Source organism: Symphodus melops, assembly GCF_947650265.1.
Source record: "Symphodus melops genome assembly, chromosome: 11".
NCBI classification, from domain to species: domain Eukaryota; kingdom Metazoa; phylum Chordata; class Actinopteri; order Labriformes; family Labridae; genus Symphodus; species Symphodus melops.
Window position 1 is genome coordinate 13695903 of NC_136701.1, and position 19796 is coordinate 13715698.

The 19796-nt window shown below is 40.1% G+C and overlaps 2 protein-coding genes across 6 annotated transcripts; both read right to left on the reverse strand.

Moving 5' to 3' along the window:
* Positions 1-622: 622 nt before the first annotated feature.
* Positions 623-15874, reverse strand: LOC306831899 (clustered mitochondria protein homolog). 4 transcript variants are annotated; one of them, XM_079356173.1, is made up of 31 exons: positions 15336-15874; positions 14985-15051; positions 12216-13302; positions 11925-12116; positions 11364-11524; positions 11094-11265; positions 10243-10383; positions 10018-10148; positions 9774-9928; positions 9230-9355; positions 8763-8910; positions 8567-8659; positions 8128-8346; positions 7735-7910; positions 7343-7651; positions 7159-7262; positions 6656-6757; positions 6463-6563; positions 6188-6340; positions 5276-5338; positions 4950-5197; positions 4786-4870; positions 4298-4451; positions 3209-3348; positions 2929-3009; positions 2635-2760; positions 1825-1946; positions 1633-1726; positions 1397-1531; positions 1244-1317; positions 623-1156 (listed from the first exon to the last, which is right to left on the reverse strand). In XM_079356173.1, exons 3-31 carry the CDS (start codon positions 13258-13260, stop codon positions 1096-1098), a joined length of 4911 nt encoding a protein of 1636 aa, XP_079212299.1. In that variant the 5' UTR covers positions 13261-13302; positions 14985-15051; positions 15336-15874; the 3' UTR covers positions 623-1095. The 4 variants fall into 4 exon arrangements, with proteins under 4 accessions (XP_079212299.1, XP_079212297.1, XP_079212298.1 ...); XM_079356171.1 differs by having other exon boundaries at positions 11925-13302; positions 15336-15690; positions 15819-15840; XM_079356172.1 differs by having other exon boundaries at positions 11925-13302; positions 15336-15690; positions 15814-15832.
* A 664-nt stretch (positions 15875-16538) lies between these two features.
* LOC306831949 (coiled-coil domain-containing 92B-like) lies at positions 16539-19550 on the reverse strand. 2 transcript variants are annotated; one of them, XM_079356260.1, is made up of 4 exons: positions 19253-19550; positions 18721-18889; positions 18554-18601; positions 16539-17785 (listed from the first exon to the last, which is right to left on the reverse strand). In XM_079356260.1, exons 2-4 carry the CDS (start codon positions 18848-18850, stop codon positions 17064-17066), a joined length of 900 nt encoding a protein of 299 aa, XP_079212386.1. In that variant the 5' UTR covers positions 18851-18889; positions 19253-19550; the 3' UTR covers positions 16539-17063. The 2 variants fall into 2 exon arrangements, with proteins under 2 accessions (XP_079212386.1, XP_079212385.1); XM_079356259.1 differs by having other exon boundaries at positions 19216-19550.
* Between the last annotated feature and the right edge of the window lie 246 nt (positions 19551-19796).

The following is a 19796-nucleotide window of genomic DNA, read 5'->3' on the forward strand; positions in this document are numbered from 1 at the left end:
AATGTGTCAAGTTGTGTCAGTTGTGTCAAGTTTAAATGTCAAGCCAGCCAGAAAATGTCTTAAAGCTGTTAATCAATACGTGAAACTACTTTTCAAAAAGTAAGGCTTAAATTTGATTTAATATTGGCCTATTTGTGTTGTTTGTGCAATTTATAGCTATATTTTACTGTTCTACATTCATATAGGCTTACCCCTTTTATATCCTATCTGTGTAATGAATCAGAGAGCAGTTTTTGTGTTTGTAACAAAGGAAACAAAACTTTTAAATATTTGTTGATATCTAAAATGAAATTCATTGAGCGGTTTCACTAATTTTGTATATAAGGCCAGACTGCTCAAGATATACAAAGCACTTAAAAAAAAGAAAGACGTTAAAGCTGAAGACAACCCAATTGAGGATAGCATATCTCGCAGTAACATAAGATGCCTGGATGCTTTCCCCCGTACTGACTCCCTCCAGAATATTTACGACAACTCAAACTGAATCAAAAAGGATTAGAAGCACAGATAACAACATTTATCTGATCTCAATCAGTGAAGTGTTTTTGGCTCACGGGTGTAACCCAGTGGACACATAGGGGAGTGCATGCCAGCAGCAAGCCATTCAGAGATTGAAGAAAACTTGAAGAAACACAGGAGATTTGTTTTATTTGTTTCATCAGTACAAGTAGATCCAAACATACCATGCCTGTCAATTTGTCTAGAAGCATAATAATTTAATCTGTACATTTAAGCATTTTTTCTGACAATAAGGAGAAAAGTTATGCATATTCACTATCAAAGTTACACCCAGTAGTGTTAATTCATGGACCAGCTGTTTTTCAACTGGAGCTATACGATCATCATTAGATAAAATAAAGACCCCGTCCTCCATAGACAACAGAGGTGAAATCCTCTTCGAAAGGAGTAAAGTTGAACATGTCTGCTACTTGACTGTAGTTGTTGTCCAAAGCAGGGTGACCAACATTGAAACAGAAATTTCCCTGGCTTTCATTAGTCTACTGTCGATTATCTAGCATCTTTTACAGAAGTCTGGCTGAACACACAGATGTTGTTTTCTGCCTGTTCTTTGAGTCCACAGTTATTGTCTGCTGATCAATCCAGCTCGTCAACCTGTCCTTTCAACTCAGTCTGCGGGTCTGATGTTTCTTTTGCTCTATAAATCAAGGATGTGACACTATGTGTGAGGAAAATCATGATTTACATCAACCATTTAGAACGAGATTACTGTTTGCATGTTCACCTGGGGGGAATAGCTATGATTCCACATGCCATGTTGAGCTGCTGAAGGATTGTTGGAAGGCTTGATCTGGAAAACTGGTGAGAAACACAGACACCAGTTAAATTACCACACAGCCAGAAATGTTTGCATGCATGTTTTCATATATTTCCAAACCTTTGGAGGTGGAATACAGGCACTGGGTGTATTGCTGTAGATACTGTTGATAGCTTTCTGAAGAATCACCGCCTGATGAGTGAGACACTTTAGGTACTTTGAGCTTTCCTTTGTACTTTCATGCTCCTCCCCAAGCTGTTGTGTGAAAAAAGAACTCTCTGAGTAGAAATAATGGGGATATAACGTTAAAATAACATACAGTAAGCATACATGGGATTCTGGCATTTTAAGCAAACCTGGCTCTTAAGCACTGCATATGCTTCTTTCTCATGTTGCAGAGCAGACCGATACTCTCCTTTACTTTCACACACAGTGGCGAGCAGGTGGTGACTGCACAAAAACAGACGAAAAGGGTACACAGAGAAAACAAGGAAAGGAAATGTTTGTTTTTGATCGTAACAGATAAACGGTAAGGTACAATGTCTTACCTCTGTGCATATTTCAGCGATGTGGCACCATGGTATTTTAAAGTTGAAATCAAGGCACTCTGGAGAAACTTCAGGGAAAGCTCATACTCCATCAGTTCATAAAGAACTAGACCGAGCATAGTCTAACAAAGGAAAGCAAAACAAGCCTCAAAAACATCTGACTTACAACACATGGGTAATAACACCTCCTTGTCATGTAAAAGCCAGGCTGTAGTGTTCACAAACAAAGGTCAAATCAAATGTATTATTATGAAACCTTCACAAGGTTGCTATCTGTGTTTTCATTTCAGCTTCTGTCTTCATTTTCACTTCCATTTCATTTTGTAAAATTGTGGTGTCATTGTTTTTGGACAATTTCATTAGTTATTGATGTATTATTAAGTGAAGCACATGAGCAACAATTTTCAGCAAAAAGAAAAAGACTTCTATTGACAATTTGACAGGTTAACATAAACTCAATCAGTAATCAGTTTTCTAAACATATTTAATATAAAAAATAAATATATTTAAATAGCTTTGAACTAGCTTTAATTGTTATATATCTAACTGAAACTATAATATGTGATAATGTGAGAAGAAGGGTGAGAATGGAGTTTGCTATTGGTTGTTGGCGATGTTGAAGTTGTGTGTTTTTAAGGATTTCTTGAAGTTGGAGAGTGAGGGGGAGTCGCTGATGTTCTTTAGGAGTCAGATCCTGATGGCATCAGGACCTCTGTCTAGAACTTTTTAACGCACTAAACTCTTCAATTACCCTAAAGCACGAAATTGTAAAGAAAGAAAGACACATTTTGCAGCTGAGGTCTCACTTACATCCAGCAGTGTGACATGTGGATGGTCTTCTCCGATTATAAGCAGGGTGAGGTATCGTGCACGATAAAGTAGCTGTAGGGAGGTCTGGATTCGGCCTCCAGCAAAGCAGTACAAGGCCAGGTGAGTCTAAATCACAAAGAACAGAACACTTTCATTTGAAGACACAAAACATAAAAGATAGAATGATTTGAGGTAGATTTGAAAAAACAAACAAACATTCAATCAATTAATTAATTAACATGTTAAAGTCTAGTGATCTGTTTGTGGATCAAAGAGCAGGTAAAAAGAACTCACGTAGTCTTGTATTGTCTGTGGATGGTCTATACCTTGTGATCTCTCACTGCTCATTACAGCCTTTTCTTGGTGACTGAGAGCCTGTGACAAATGAGGGTAACATTACTTTATGAAGGCCACGCAACATTCATATTTCTGTCAGTTTTGTCTTTTTGTACAATAATGCAGAAAAACAATTCAACTCATGTCACTTCACACTGATTGCGATGTGGGTAATGATTCAGATTCTTACATGGTAAGAATCTAAGTGATTGGTTAATTCATTGTTATAAATACTCACATCTGCATACTCCCCCAAGATGTAGCTGATTCTCCCCAGGAGACGCAGACACACGCACACATCCTCATGCAGGACTCCACAGACGCTGCTGAACAGAGTCAGGGCCTGACTTATCAACTCGTTGCCCTCTATGAGAAGCCCTGAAACCCAACATAGAACACTAAGAGACCTGAAATGTTGAAATGTAGCTTTTGGTGGTACAGTAGCTGAGTAGTTCTTTATCAGAGCAAAAAATACATAGTAAATATACTCTAGTAATAGAAAAATAAATATACAAGCAGATATATGTTGTTGTTTTTTGCTTCAGCACGGTTCAATTAAAATAAATCTCTGTCTGGAACATAACATGTAAACATTCTGTGCAGGAAGGCAGAGGTTAGACTTTAGTGAAGTAAATATATCATCTGTCTGATGTGCAAATACTTTGTTTACATTTGTAGGTCTTTTACCTACTTTTTGTAAAGTGTCTTGAGATAATACTTGAATGAATTGGAGTTATACAAATAAAGATTGATTGATTTGTTAATGCAGAAAAAAATGGTGATCAATGTATCAATATGCAAAGACAGTGTCTCGAGCTGTTCTCAACCAACACTACATATAGAGGTGCTAACGTGCAGAAGAGCTCAGATTGTTGTTCTAGATTAATGAAATGAAAATTGCTTTACATTTTGATCTCTTTAAAGTTGGTGAACCCCTTTCCTCGTTTCCTGCCCTTCTTTATGTGGATCTTTTTTACACACTACGTAAAATTCTTTTTCATTCCTTTTTTATTTTGATGGCCAAACACGATTCAGTTAGAGATACTCTCTTCTGCAAGCTTTCAAACCTCTGCATTGAAGACAGTATGCATTATCTCAAGCTAGCAGAGAAAAAAACTGTTTCTGCAAGGCTCTGAGTTTTTACACAGATGGGCATGATCTAAAGATGTACTCAAAGGCTCCTTATTTTGCCAGATAATTTTTAACATGCCCACCTCAGCTGATTGTCATTTATTTCATGTATCAAGGCTGAGCCACAATATCATACTAAATGTCAACGTACTGGTCCGTGTCTTTGGCAAACAACACATTTGTTCCTTTGTCTTACCATGCTGTACTGCCACCTGTGCATGTTGCACAAGCCGTGTGGCATCCTGAGCTGTATGTTTGAGATGTTTGACCACAGGGAACATGTTGATAACATCTTCCTCATTGAACACTGGCCTGTGACGAGACTCAAATACATACTCTCTCAGCTGCACCTAAACATATGGAAAAAGGATCACGATTAATAGTTGCATGTTTAAAAGCTGCATTAGATAGTTTTTCACTTTGGCAAAATTCATATAGGGACATGTCAACTGATTCTCCCAGACATCAAAAGTCTATCGAGCTCAACAAATGAATTAATACATTTAAAATGTAAAAAAATAAGTTTTTTGCACCTACTATTCTATTTTAAACAATTTCCTGTTTAGACAAATATTTTGTATTTCTCTCTCTCCTCATCACTTAGTTTGAGCCAAGGGAAGTTTCTTCCTTTGACACTGTGCAAGGTAGCAGAGTGGAAAAAGAAAAGAGTGGATGTAGTCTGACCTGGATCCCGGTCTTGATGGCAATCTCTCTCAGTAGGGAGATCCTCTGCAGGCTGTGCGTCTCTATTACTTCATCTATACTTTCACTGGACACAAAGAAGGACGATAGTGTAAGATCCTGATACTGCATATCCATATACCCCAGACAGACACAGGAACACACACCTGTCTATTGTGTAGTGGTAATACTCTTCAGCCTCAGCCTTGATCTTGACCCAAAGCCCACTTGGACTCAGTCTAGCCCACGCCCTGTCTGTCAGTGAGGCAACTCTGCTGCCATGGCTCCGCAGACGTCGGCTCCTGCGACGAGAGAGGAGCTCGTCCGAGCAGGAGTCAGGGAAGCAGGATGAGGAACTGAGGAGGCAGTTTAGGAAGTGACAGACAGCTGCAGAAAAAGACGAAGGCTCAACATCCTGAAACAAGAATTAATATTAGATTATTTAAATGTTGCTTTGATATTTCTCTTCATAACGTTATTGGGGGCAATTTACCTGTATATAGGTCCTGAAGACATGTTTTGCACTTCTGATGATAATCTCGCTGATAGAAATTCTCTGTGAGGGAAAATGAGATCAGTTTTGTGAGCAACAGAAAATGCTGCACACCAAAAAAAAAAAAAATGTTTATTGTCCAATTAACAGTGACTATGGAAGGCTTTAGATCAACACCAGGAACTTTGGAAATGTTTAGTCTTGACTTTGTCTAAGAATAAAATAAAAAGTTGAAGTTCAGGCCCAATGTTCTGTCTAGATACTGAAGACGTTGAGATATTGGTCTGAAGGGCCGTAATCATAATGACAGGAACACATATTGTTGCCCTTGGTAGAATACTCTTCTCCTCTTTGAGACTGTCTAAACTTTAGACAGTGACTGAAGTACATTTTAGTCACTTAAGTGTACTTCAAGCACTGATTCAGGTTCAGATTTTTTGTTCAATTTCTAAGCTTCCTCTTGGTAAAATAAAGTAAACACAACAAATGTATTTTTTTTATGCAGATGACATAAAATGATATCTTCCTGTCAACCTAATGGATTCTGGCAGTTTGTGCTGTAATAATATTGGTTAATATTGGTGGTGTGATGGTGTCAGACAGGATATTTGGGAATTCTTTTTTCAGATGTGGACATAGAAAAAAAAAGTTATGGAAATAAACTTTATTGATTGAGAATAACATTCAATTAAAATCATTTCTGTTGGTTGTTGACCTGGAGGAAGTTTTGAATCCTCCAGTTAAAATTATTGCAATATTTGAAAAATAAAACATAGTAGTGGTCGGCATAATGTATTATGGTACTGCAGTTCCTGTCAGGACACAATTATTAAAATGTGATTCAAGTATTTTAAAGTAAACTATGATGAGATAACGCACATGTTAAATAGTTCATAATAGCTGTAGAAATACCTGTATGTGGCTGAGTCTCCCTCTCTCCTCCACCCTGTCTAGCTCCTGCATTAGGGTGCCCAGGTATCGTACATTGACACCCTGCTGGTGTAGTGCTGAGGTCAGGGTTGCACCATCCATCGGCACAGCTGTGTGGTCGAGAAAGTCCCTCAGCTTCCACACGCACGCACACATGTAACATATCCATAAACACACAAGATTAGCAAATGAGAAACGGATATTTTGAACTCCATAATATGAAAGACCTGACCCTGAAGGCAACTCGAAAGACTCACAACAGCTGGAATCTGATTAGTCAGCAGAAAAGCAGCTGCATCCCACAACAGCTGTCTTTGCTTCTGAACCCCCTCAACACATTCAGGAGGGAAACGAACTCCTGCAGCAGACACAGAGTCAAGTCTTGGTCTCATTTTCTAAATACTTTATAAGCATGACATGAATGCATGTGCACGCAGGTCTTTTCATTACCTGGAGAGCAAACATCAGGATTGAAGTGGATGTCGAAGCGAGACTCACTTACTGATCCAGTCGCCTCAGAAGCGTTTGAAATCACATTTCTTCTCTCAGATTCTACAATGATAAAGTAATAATGAATTATAGGTTGACAGAGACCATAAACAAAGAATCTGAAACACTGCCCATAGCTCTTTTCATTAATATACATGGTGTATTTTCAGAATTTAACGGTCTATTGACTAGGTTCCATGTTTGTTGATAAGCAGTGCCATGTTAAACTAAAATGTAGCAGAAATGTATAATCCTGATTCTTAGTTTGAGAATAAACCATACATAATGAATTGTTGTATGTAACCCATACATAAATATTCAATACAAGTCTCAAGGTTCAACCTTTGTATTACTAATATTCATTTTTATACTTTAGGTTTCTCAGCCTTAATTCTTCTGTATCATCTGAAGTTTTTTCATTGTCATTTCACTTCATTTGCGAGGTCTTATTTGTCCAGCTGTACCTGTATCTCCAGTGCTCGGGTCAACAAGAGGCTGCTCACTCTGCTCTGTGGCTTTACCCCCTCCTGTCAGTTCTTTAGACATCATCTCACCATGAAGTTCATACCTGCAACAGAAAACATGAAGATAAGAGAAAACAAAAATACACAATTCTAAATGTTGTTATACATCGTTTTTATTTCTCACCTGTGCTGGGCGAAAGCTTCAATCAGCTCTGGTCTCAGGCTGGCCAGGCTGTGGCGGTGTCGCTGTGGGTAACCGAAGCTCTGGCAAACCTTTGGAACCTCCTTCCTGTCCTTCAACTCTGAGAGCTGGAAGTTGAGGTCAGGGGGGAAAGTCCGGAGAAGGTCCAAGATGTAGGCTCTGCCATCATTACCGATGATGCCTTTAGTTTCGATGCCCGAGCAAAGCTCCACGGGGCTGTTGTTGTGGTCGAGCACCTGATGACGCTGAATTCTTAGAGGTTTACAGGTTTTGTCCAGGAGATCCAGGAACCTGGGGTTATATTAAGAAAGTCACTTGATTTCATGTTTTAACTCAATCAAGTGAATGTATGCCTGAAATGAAAGACGTGTTACCTTGAGTGTGTAAACACTGTTTTCCCATAGTCATTAGAGCCATAGACGACAGTCTGCTCCTGATTTTTCTCCAGTATCCCAGGAACAATCGTCTGAGCGATAACACGGATGCCACGGTAATCCACAACAGCTGTGCCAAGTGTGTGAAGCCCCTCTATGTCCAAAGCTGTGTATGCCTGTTTTAGAGTAAGAAACGTATGCTTATTTTACAAACCATGCAACTGAAGAAAGATTTTTTTTTTTGGATTATTGGGTTTTTTACCCGTTTAATATCCACACTGTGGATCCTTGACACAGCTAATGTGCTACAGTTACTTTTCAGAAATAAAGATGTATTCTAAACAGGAAAGGTGATAAATGATCACTCATGACTTCTACACTTATCATATCTACCTGAGCTCCTCTCAGGTCACAAATAGCAGAAGCATGAGCAGCAGTGTTGCCCCCTAGTGGAAGGTAGTGGTCAGATATGTCAAAGCCCAGGCTGAAGAAAAGGTTGTTCCAGATAAACATCTGCATGTGAGGCGGCTCCCCTGGGTTCAACGGCATTACGTCACCATCGATAACAGCTACAGCTCCTTGTGTTGCTGCGGCAACTAAGTCACAGTTGGTCTGAAAACAGGAATGAAAGAAGAGGTCCTGTTCATTGGATTTAATAAAGAGCAAGGGCGAGAAAAGCACAACTCAGGGGTATTTTTAGAGGATATTTTAGGTTTTAGACACATGAAGGCCCTGTGTTCTCAGTCAGTGCTTTATGGACTGGATCTCACAGTCACATCCCTGCTTCTCAAACAGAAAATCAGGGTGCATGTTGGGATATCTCTGGTCTCACCTTGAAAATACACCTATCTCTGAGCAGGCACTCCTCAAGAGAGCTCCTGCTGAGCTCCCTGCATCCTTGCAGCTCCTCATTCCAGTCTCGATTCTGTGGTCAGAACACGCAACCAAAATGTTAGCGTCACAATCAGTGATGCCATAATCTTGTATCTCTCTGCATTCATCCTGTTTTACGATTTTAGGTCTGTAACCTGCCCAGCTGTGTGCTCGTCCTGGCCCATGCGTCTTGTGTGTGTCTCCTCTGCTCTGACGCAGTCAAGGGAGTGGTCTCCGTGACGGGCTGTCCAGGTGAACACCTGGTAAGGCGCGGCGATCCGCTCATAAGGGTGTTGCTGGACTCTGGTTCAAACAAAACAAAACATAACAAAAAAAGGAAACAATGCATAAATATCTTTCCTGGATTTTTTTTAATCTTCAGGATGGTTGAGAACCTTTCACATCAAAATAGTGACAGAGAGTATAAAGGGTTTGCAACAAATAAAAAGCAATTTTCAACCCTCTTTATATCTATAGCCCTAGAAAACATGAGTCTTTATTGGTATCGTTGCTTTGGACATAACTCTATCACTACTCTTGCAGTGTTTTGATATGAAAAGTGTTGTTTGACCCTTGGTCTCATGTTAGCATCATAGTTTCAACCTGATGACAGTTTGCTCACCTCTTCCTCTGCAGGGCGTGGAAGTTCTTCCTGAAAATAGCGCTCCCTTGACTCAGCAGCTCAACTAGAGAGTGGCAAAGGATTTTTGGAGCAGCAGGTTTAGGGTTGAAGTTGAAGGCAGTTGACCTGAAAAAAAAAAAAATCAGAGCAAAGCACTAGTCGAACCAGGTTTGTTGTCTCCTCATCTCACACAATTGATGTCAGCTTACTGCTTTACTGGGACACATTTTGTGATATAAATATTTTCTTAGGTCTGTAACTTTGAAGGAAAGAGACTTAATGTCTGATTTGCAAAATAGAATAAGAGTCCACCGTCATTCTAGCACTCCTGGGAGAATGTACCAGTGCTAACACTAGCATAGCAACATGCTCACAAACAGGCACTCAAAACAAATCAGAGCTCAGACTGATGGGAATGTTATCATATGCACATGATATTTTGTCATATACCAAAGCACTAGAATAATTGCATCTAACATGGCTAAGAAATCAGATGTTTCATTATTTTGAAAACTTTAAAATGGCAGAAAAGTTTAGCACTTACTGGTTAAGGTAGAAACCACGTGTAGAGGATGTAATGTTGAGTTCTTTGTCTTCCATAGTTACAACATTCAGGTACATTAAGTCCCCATGCATCTTCCTGTTTCCTGGAGGAGGGTTCCAGCTGCTCATGGTCAGGGTCCGCAGACACTGTAGTGGCTGAATTTATATTTGCACAGTTAATTCTGTTTTTTTACATTTTATATTTAAGTGTAAAGTGCATTAAGGCAAAGGAGCCAAACCTTTACCTTCCAGTCATCTCTGACGGGCTGCAAAGGAGTCAGAGGTCGCTCGTTACAGCCAGGCAGAATGTGTTCAGGCGGCTTGAGGTCAACAGACTCTTTTTGAGAAGTTCTCCTGTTCCCCACACTTTCACTATCTGAATAAACACAAATTGAGGTCAAAAGATTTGAGGTGTAGTAAGAGAAAAAAAAATCTGATGTGACGGGTGATGAATGGGGGGAAAAAAATACCCTTGCTTCCTCTGGTGTAAAAGGTGAGATAAGATAGTGAGCTGCAGTTGACTCCGTTGTACGCATCTGCAGGATCAAGGCTCCTTAAAAGATCACGAACGTGTCTGAGATGGAGACGGGCATCTCGCACAGAGTAAGAGTCTAAGAAAACCAAAAAAGATGAGAATTAAGTGTTTGGTTTAGTATCACATTCATTCAAGACGAATGCATATGTGTTACTAATTGATGGAAGATACTTAATTTAAGAAGTGGTTATTCTTATGTTAACATAAGAGTGTGCCAGGGTTTCTAGTACAGTATGCTTTATTTATTCAACATCAGATGTGATTCGACATACCTTGATATTAAATCTATGAATTTCAATAAGTCAATAAGTCATATCATCTAGCCTTTGCAACTGAACAACACAGAGCATTTTAGCATTGTAAATTCAGTTTTAACTGTAATTTCAATATTTACTGTACATTAAGGTTTAAAGTGTTTGGTACATGATATGGTAAAAAAAATCTAGTTTGTGGAGATGTTTTTTCAAGCAAATTCAAACCGTGGTTAGGCTGTGTGTAGTCGAAAATGGAAGCCAGTCTAATGATCTGAGCCGGCACATTTTTGAGACATGAAGAGCAAGCATCAATCCAACACCTGCAGAAGGTAATAACGCTTGAGATGAGAGGTCAACCTTTGTCAGAATAAAGAGTCTTTTCTGTGTGTATAGCCAACTGGTCCATGCGCAGGTCTGCAGGTGAGGTTGTACAAAACTGGACTGAACTCAATTTATGACAATGTTGCGCTCTAAAGTGAAATAACACCAGAAAAATAGATTATTAAAAGAGGGGGAAAAAGGAGGCAGTTACCCTCCACCACTTTGATGAGCACCCCCTCCTGGATGCCCTGGATAGAGCATAGCTGTGTCTGTCTGTCGAGCACGCTGCCTCCCAGCTGGAGGGAGAAGCATGTTCGGTGGCAGGTGATCTCATGATCCATCAGGACCTGGTGAAGCTCTGCCACCAACATCTGACCTGAAATCTGACAGCAAGAAAACAGAGAGTTTGGTTTGGAAAGAATCTGAACGAGATACAGATAGTATATATTTTTTTATTAAATAATGAGCAGTAAAGGAGAACCTGAAGCTCAAAACTTTCAGTTCCAGGAGGTTGGATTCTGACAATAAAGCCCGTCTCCTGGAGATCAACTTTGTCATGGATGCTGTGTTGTTTTCTGTCATCATTATCAGACGTCTCCGGGGGGCCATCCTCTGGGCTGTCTTCAATTTGACACAGAGGAGCTGTTGACATAGAAAAAGAACTAGGGTGAGAAGACAAAAATGGCTGCATGATATATAGGCACATCTTAACCTGAATTATGATTGAAGTGGGAAAACAAACAAATATATTTTCATCTTTTTTTGTATTAAAGTTTTTTGTTTGTTTTTTTGCCTTTATATGAAAGGACAGATGCAGAGAGACGTGAAATGTGAGGAGAGAGAGTGGAGGGTTACATGAACCTAAAGATGACAGGATCAGGAGTGGAAGCTGTAACCAGTAGGCTCTGTACATGGACGGAATTATACCTGCACACTTAATATAAATGAAATGACAACTGAAGAAATGTAACATTCATTTGAACATGTCAGATTGGCCCACTTCATGAAATAAAACACACTACAGATAAAGTAAAGAACACACCTTTGACATGCGTTGCAGCCAGAAACAGTCTGTCAACAGAAAACAGTGTTTGCTTCACCTCTGCCTCCGTCCTATCCTCCTCCTCCACCGTTTGTATGGCCCGCTCCAGATCCAAAACCTCCTGCAAATGAGCGTTGCCTCCTTCCTCCTCCGTCTTTGTTAGCGTCGAGCTTTTCTGGCACTGAACATGATCTGCATTTAAAATAGAACGGCCTGTTGTACGACCTGTATGGTCATCGTTATCGGTTGTGTCTGTGTGTATATGTTCCATCTTTCTATTATCCTGTTCACCTGTTTGCTTCAGGTCTAAACAACAGTCTTCAGGGTCACAGTTCTCCAAAACTTCAGTGCTATTTTTTGTGTCATTCTGTGAATGCTTGGTTACATTCGGCTCAGTCATAGCCACTGAGTTGCACTCACATTTTAAATGAATTTCTTTTTCCTTTGCATTCTCCAGTACAGGCGGGGCATGTTGCCCCCTCAAGGCCAAGACTGCATTTGCCTTTGCAGCGACCGTATTCGGTTGTAAATCAAAAAGACCCTCTTCATTCATGTTTAACTCCTTTAAAAGCGTTGTATTTTCTTCTGTTTGAAATGGTTTCTCAGTAAAAGTGGTGCTCAGTTCCTTGAAGATGTGATCCTCTTCCAAATAATTTTGTTTTGTGTCCTTGTTATTTTTCTCTGAAGGTATTTTGGTGACGATTTCTGAGTGCCTCTCATCTGACATTTGTGTGTCTGGTTGTGCTTTCAAGAGTACATCTACCTGCTTTGGTATTTCACTCCCTTTCCGAACCTCCACACCCAGGTATGTTGTAGTGCCAGTACTAGTTAGCGTATTTGTTTCTCTTGCCAAAGTCTCATTATAACCCACTTGTATTTGTGCTTGGACCTCCATCTGCGACTCTGTCTGAGTCTGCACCCCCGTATCCATCCGTGCCTCACCCTCAGTCTGTGTCTCAACCTCATAATAACTCCTGTTTCTCCAACTGGTGCTCCTCTCTTTTCCTTCATCCACCAACTCATTCACTCTTCCTCCTTCTTCCTCCTCAGAGACCAGCAGACACACCATCGGCTCCACCAACGTCACTTCCCCACCCAAGTTACTGCTCAGGATAATATCTGGAAACAGGAAGTGCTCCGGTTCCAGGGTGGGGTTTGTCACTCCGGTTGACGTGGTTAGAAGGTCTTCATCCAAGTCGTCTGGCAGACTTGGTGACTCACATTCACTCTCCTCGCTGGATAACAGAGGGGATCTTTCAGCCTCTCCTTGGACAGGTGCATCCTTACACTTAAAGTAGTATGACAGCGTATGACAGCACTGGACTAAGTTTCCCATGATGCCTCTGTGCCCCAAACAGAGGACAACTCTGCAGGTTTCCTGAAGAAGAAAAACCACAATGTTTCCATGTGAAATAAAAACATAACATATAAACTACTCTCGATTACAAAATAAACGTAACAAACGTTGTTTTAAAAAACATTAGTAGTCTGATTAGATGTTATTTACTGAAACGTAATTAACTGAACACAATAATGCAGCAGTTGTTACTGAAAAAACTCAGACAAACCATAATTTTATCAATGAGGCCACAGCACTCAGGGACGGAGGGAGAGTGTTCACTTTATTTTATAATGTGTCAAGCATACAGTTGTCATGTGGGAAGTTTGACTCCTTTTTATATGTTGCAATATATTGTGCAAAATGTATAACCATTTACAGACTAAAATACAATGCATAGTTTTTGAAGATTTGGCTAGCCTCAAGTCTGACTGTGATAGTATAGCGGGTGAAATATTACTATCGACAACCCAAAAGATCCAAAGACTGTTTACATATCATGGACATATTTAAACTTTCTCCGCATGAAACAGATTCTTTATCATTTCTAAAACCCAAAACACAAACAAAAGGTAATCAGAAAATGAGTCACAAATTAAAACACTTGTGCATCATTCAGCCAGGCTTTTACACCCACACCACCTCGGCCTTCAATTCCTGTCAATATAGATGTTATTCATTCTTCAAGTTCCAGAGATATGAGTGTTATTGATAACATCATCCTCATAAAGTTCAAAGTAATGTCTGGTAAAGAAATAGGTTAAGGAGGAAAATCATGAAGACAAAAGACCAGGATCATAAGGGGATTTAAAAAAATCAATCATTTTTATGAATAAAACAAATGCATTCACATCATCAGGATGACAATCCCTTCGCATCATAAACTTTAGTCTTCTAAGTTATGTAATGAATTTGCATCTTTTTTTCCATTGAGAAAATTCTGACTGTAAGTAAAATGGTCTCTAATTCAAATCCGCTAAAATCGTTGTGTCACCTGTGCCCAGTTTTATTCCATTTCTGCGCCGAATTTGACACAGTTGAAAACAACATACTGCTCAACAGGCTCGAACAGTGGGTGGGATTCCCGAACTGAACTGGTTCAAATCATACTTACAAGACATTTGGGGTTTTTGGCATGATAATAATATGTTGCATATTCCTTAAGGATCAATTCTTGGCCTGCTTTCGTTTTAAAATGTAATGCTTCCTTAATCTTCAGAGAGACATTCTGGGGCAGACTATTATAAAGATAACATTTTGACGAAGCAAAAGGCCAGTAGGTGATTCTGGTTGAAGGAGAAACATTTTGCAAACGGCTTTTATGTTCAACATGATCAACAGCAGAAAGTCTCAATACTGTCAATTGATATGCAATCTTTGAGGGGCACCTGAGAAACTGCAATTTTTGGCACTTAGGCTAAATTGTTCAACTCAGGAGGTTGAACATTTTTTGCGTAATTCTTAAGGTGAAACTGTTTACCACCGCTTAGCAGTTCAACGTTTATTTAGCTAGTTAGAACTTTAAAATTCTAAAATACAAGCTTTAATTAGGATGCTGAGTACTAACAATAGATGTTTTGAGCGTGTGCGTGCATGTGTGTGTGTGTGTGTGTGTGTGTGTGTGTGTGTGTGTGTCCAGCATGTGAATGCAAGCAGTTAATAGCCTTAGACAACAGCTGATGAAAGGAAGATTATGAAGAGTTCCTGTGGTGTCAACTTACAGTGAAGAGAACTGAAGCCTCAATCTGGGCTGATGAACTCTGGAACGATGTTGAATATCTAGATATTCTGTAACACATATAAAAGGAAATGCTGTGTACAAATTTAACGTAAAAAGTTCCCATTAGTTACAGTAGGCTATAGGTTGGCTACATAAGACTGTCAACAAAAAAGGCCAAAACTCTTACAGACACATTTTTACAGTGACATACCTTTGTTTCAGCACAACATAACATTATAAGAATTAATAGCATAAATATTTACCAAAACCTGTTAAAACATGTGAATATCTCAAACAACAGAAGCATCAATAGGTCTATCACAAAACAATGTAACTAACCAATGGGACTTACCAGGACATTGGCAGAAATTAAAAAGATCCCACAGATCCCACTGCTCGTCATCCAGCTGAAATCTGAGTCCCAGCTTCCCTCTAGAGCAGGAGGATCCACTGTCCTTGCTGAGACAATACGTTACACAAACGTGTGCGACACTGCATGTGTGTGTGTGTGTTTCTGCCCTTCATGGGTGAAGAGGAGCTACGAGAGAGCCTGTAGCAGGCCCCCTATGCACACACATGAACACTGTCACTCTTTAATACCCATCCCATTCCAGAAGAGGGCAACCTCTACGCCAGTCGTGATGTAACTTCCTGCATTGGCACGGGGCCATGCGCTCTCCATCAAACTTGTGAGCACGTGCACTTGCCTTTTTAATAAAAGCAGGGGAATGCTTGACACACACTCATATTTATCCCTCCATCCCTTTTAAAACAAAGCACAAGAAATGACACAGCTAACCCTCCGTGAATAGAAAAGTCCGGAATCAAACCTTACGTGATCTTCCACACTTTCAGGCATAGGCGAAAAAAATGCAGCTCTCTGGTTGCCATGACAACTCTGCTGAATGGTATTAGCATTCGAAGCAGTCTCCAAGACAACTGTGGGAACATTCTGCAATCGGAGGTTTGTGTTCTCAACACGAACCAGTATGTGAGTTTAGGAGTACATATATCATTAATAAATAAACAATAGAATTATTTAGGGCCATCATCAACTTCAGTCTTTTTTTCTATATACTACTTTCCCCCTTTAAATTCTACTATTGAAATTACAATTTATCATATGCATACTAATAATAATTGTGATATTTATAACAATACATTTCTTCTTGCCCTTTGTATTTGCATTTCTGTTTCACCCCAACAAATGGCTGCATCATTCAGAAGGCTGCCAGGGCATGTTTCAAATTTACATTTGATTTTTGTATTGTCTGTATATTCTTAAGGCTTACCTCAGTGTACAAAGTGTTATCTCTGTCTATCTAAACAGTGAGCTTGTAAAGCATTCCTCCAATATTAGCTGTAATGCTGCTTGGTGCATAATTAGGCTGAATGAATACTTTTCCTGCCATCTAGTGTAGGACTTGCCAAAATACAAAACTTTTGAGCAAAACTCTTCATTATCTCAAAGAGTAACAGAAATTGTTGCTAGTCCTGAAGCAGACTGTGAATCATGCATAGGGGGTTTTATTGCAACAAGTCCAAACAAAAAATTACAAACAGACTAGTCACAAAAATATGTATCTGCCATTACTAGGCACATTGCATGAATTTATTAAAGTGCAAATCATACAAAACATCCCTAAGCCTTGAATAGTGACTTTCTTAACCTGGAATAAGGCTGGTGCAGTGAAAAAGCAGGTTTCCATTTTGAGCAGTAGGGTGGTAATGTTCACATACCCAAAGGCAAGGCTACAAATTACACGCTAAAGCCGTGATCAACTGTGTTAGAATGAAAAAATGCATCCACCTGAAACAGTTCTGTATTGATCCAGTCATTTCTTCACATTTTCAAAGTACATGTTTTATCATAAATGTTGCCCAATTCAGTTAATAAATTATCTTTAGGTTTGATCTCACACTCATGTGCAACTAACTCTAAATATCTAGTTCACCTGAAATCTACAGACAATCACAGGGTTTCTTTCTCACATCTCAAGCTTTGCGGGAGAATTGGATCAATGTTTGTTGATTTTGGCCAGGACCTGCTGGAAGACAACTCTTGTCTTTTTAAGATTAATCACAGAGCAGTTTCTCCCTCTCCTGCTCCCATGTCCACCCTCCTGTGCACCCTACTGTCATCTATATCCTCCCACTCATCCTCAAGCCCATCTTCACTCTGCCGTCTGAGTGGTTGTCGCAAGCGAAGGAGGCGATATCTTAGTGGCACAAGGAAGAGGGCGGGGTCAGGCATGGGGTGTGGCCTCTGTGGTGATGTCACCCTCTCCTGCGGGATACAGGCTCTAACCCTTTCCTCTCTCAGGGTGACACGCCGCTTGTGTCTCGCTTCAGTTTGACCAGGGGAAGCTGGAGGAGGCGGGGACAGAAGCCAGTCTGAGCTCTCCCCTTCATCATCTTCATCCTCTTCATCTTCGTCATCCTCCTCCTCTTCCTCTCCTCTTTCTATCGTGTTTCTGCTCGGTTCCTCCTGACCCTCTGCAGCAGGCTGAGTACTCTGCCGTTGCTGGAACAGTTTTAAACGTGCCGTGTGGAGCTCGTGGCAGAGACTTGTAGTGATGACATTTTGGCGTTGGAGCTCGCGACTCAGCAGCGTGATCTTATGGCTACGACGCTTCAGCTCTTCAAGAAAACATCGCTCTTCATCCCGGAGGCTCCTTCCAAGGGCTGACGCTCTCGCCCGGCCGGCCCGCAGCTCCCCACGCGCAGCGACCATCATGCACTGCTGGTCTTCGAGGAGACGCTCTGCAGCCTCACAGCGCTCTGCTAATTCTGCTTCCTCCTCTGAAAAGAAAAGTTAACACATAACAGAAGTATCTGCACATAACACAGAAAATAGTTCAGATGTTCTTTACACAAGGATGTATTTCATCTTCTCACCCAATTTTTTCTAATGAAAATCTATTACAATATTTTTTCTCTTTGCTTTTCCAAGCTCCTTTACTTCCTTCATTACCTCTGAAACTTGTCTAGTTAACCATAATAAAACAGCAACGTAATGCTTCTGTCAATATTACTTTATTGGCATTTCTGTATTAAAATGAATTCGTAAATTTAAAATCACATTGAGGTCTTGATCCCCTTTCAGCCAAACATTTAATAGTATCACCCAGTAGTAGAAATAATGTGTGTAGTGTTGTTTCTGTCTCATTTAACGTTTATGCAGGAATAACACAGGATGTTGTTGATTTGCTACAGAAACCCTTAAGGCTCAGGGAAGAAAAAAAAAAAAAGATTTGCGATCCGCAGGCACAGATTTACAAATTTGCACAAAGATTGTAGATCCATGTGCAGAGTTTAGAAATTGTGCCCACAGTGTGTAAAGCTGTTTGCAGAGTATGATTGACATTCATATTAAAATCAGTGGTTCATGTTGATAGCCAATGCTTGTGCTGCTCCTTAAGAAAGTTATGTTGCTGATACCAATTCAGCCCACGCGAATGAAAATATAATTTTATCATTTTACTGTCATGTGTCTCTTCATTAACACCCTTCTTACATTATTTATTTCCTCCTCATCAGCTCTGAATAGTAGCTCATACAGTATCTTACCTTCTGTGTTTCTGTCAGGAAACCTGGAGTCCAGCTCACAGCTTAAGTCTGCAGTCAGAAATACAAAAGCAGGCATACAGACAGAACAGGTAAAGTGTGTTGACCGACAGGCTGCTGTTTAAGTGGTTAAGATACATAAAGAGATGTAGGGCAGCAGGTAGACTGACCATGGCAGCGCATCTTCAGGTGTGTGATTTCCAGCTGTAGGCCAGTCAGCATGGCTTGGTGCTCCTGCTTCAAGAAAGCGATGCCTCTATCCACACTGGCCACTTGCCGCTCCAGCCGGCCAGCATCCATGGCTGATCCCCCACACAAGGTGCACACAGATGCTGCTGGCTGGATGAATTAGAATGAGGGATTTCCAAGGAGAATGTTTACATAAGAGCAGATTTCCAATTTGTGATCACAAAGAAGTTAGATACAACGTGTAATTTCAATTGCAAACTAATCAAACAGCTTTTGCATCAAAATATTCACAATTTTCTATTAGGTGTATTTACAACACTAATACGTTCACGATGCATGCTATAAATATTGTTTTATCTGGAACATGTAAGCGGTTAATTGAATAGTAACCTAATTGCGTATGCTACAACATTATGACATGTTAAATATTTGCTAATGATGCTCTCTGGTTTCTGTACAGCATTGCAGAAACCTACCTGTAACCGTGCACTCCTCACACTGCTCATGGCCTACCGTGATAATGAAGCGGTTTCCTCTTCAAAGCGTGTCTCATGAATCCCCGTATCGCTGCTGTATCTCCGTCCTTGATTCAGCAGCTGCAGGGATGGAGAACACAAGAGACCCGCACACAACGTCTGGAGGGTAAAAATGACACATTTGCTGGTTTCTTTCCCCCACTTTAAGTGAGCAGTGTCAGGTCCTCAACGTTTGCGCAAATCCTGCTGCAGCCAAAAGGGGAAATAACCTCTTAATAACCTTCTACGTGCAGTAGAGTGCCGCTGTTTTACTCGCACACAAAAAAGCTGCCATGTATGAGGGGTGATCAGTGCTACGATGCAGAAAGAAGAAGAGGAGGAGCTACATGGAAATAATGCCACCAGTAGGTATCAGGCTTACAATTATTTATTTTTAAAATACAAAAGAATCTAACATTTATAAATCTCGCTCCAATCCAGATATTCAATGTGTTATAAGCTTTGATTTTTTTCGGAAGCTTTAAATTATGTAACCATTTTATATTTAGTGGCTCTGATATGAACAGAAGATGTTGTAAAAT

Excerpts from the sequence above, each read along its gene's own strand:
- LOC306831899 (XM_079356170.1), bottom strand. The coding sequence starts at position 13,260 with ATGGGAAACTTAGTCCAGTGCTGTCATACGCTGTCATACTACTTTAAG. Across the intron at positions 11,266-11,363 it reads CTGAAAGTTTTGAGCTTCAG|ATTTCAGGTCAGATGTTGGT; the intron begins GTTCTCCTTTAC and ends TCTTGCTGTCAG. Across the intron at positions 7,263-7,342 it reads GAAGCTTTCGCCCAGCACAG|GTATGAACTTCATGGTGAGA; the intron begins GTGAGAAATAAA and ends TTTCTGTTGCAG.
- LOC306831949 (XM_079356259.1), bottom strand. The coding sequence starts at position 19,245 with ATGAGCAGTGTGAGGAGTGCACGGTTACAG. Across the intron at positions 18,890-19,215 it reads TGAGGAGTGCACGGTTACAG|CCAGCAGCATCTGTGTGCAC; the intron begins GTAGGTTTCTGC and ends TAATTCATCCAG. Across the intron at positions 17,786-18,553 it reads TCCTGACAGAAACACAGAAG|AGGAGGAAGCAGAATTAGCA; the intron begins GTAAGATACTGT and ends TTTTCTTTTCAG.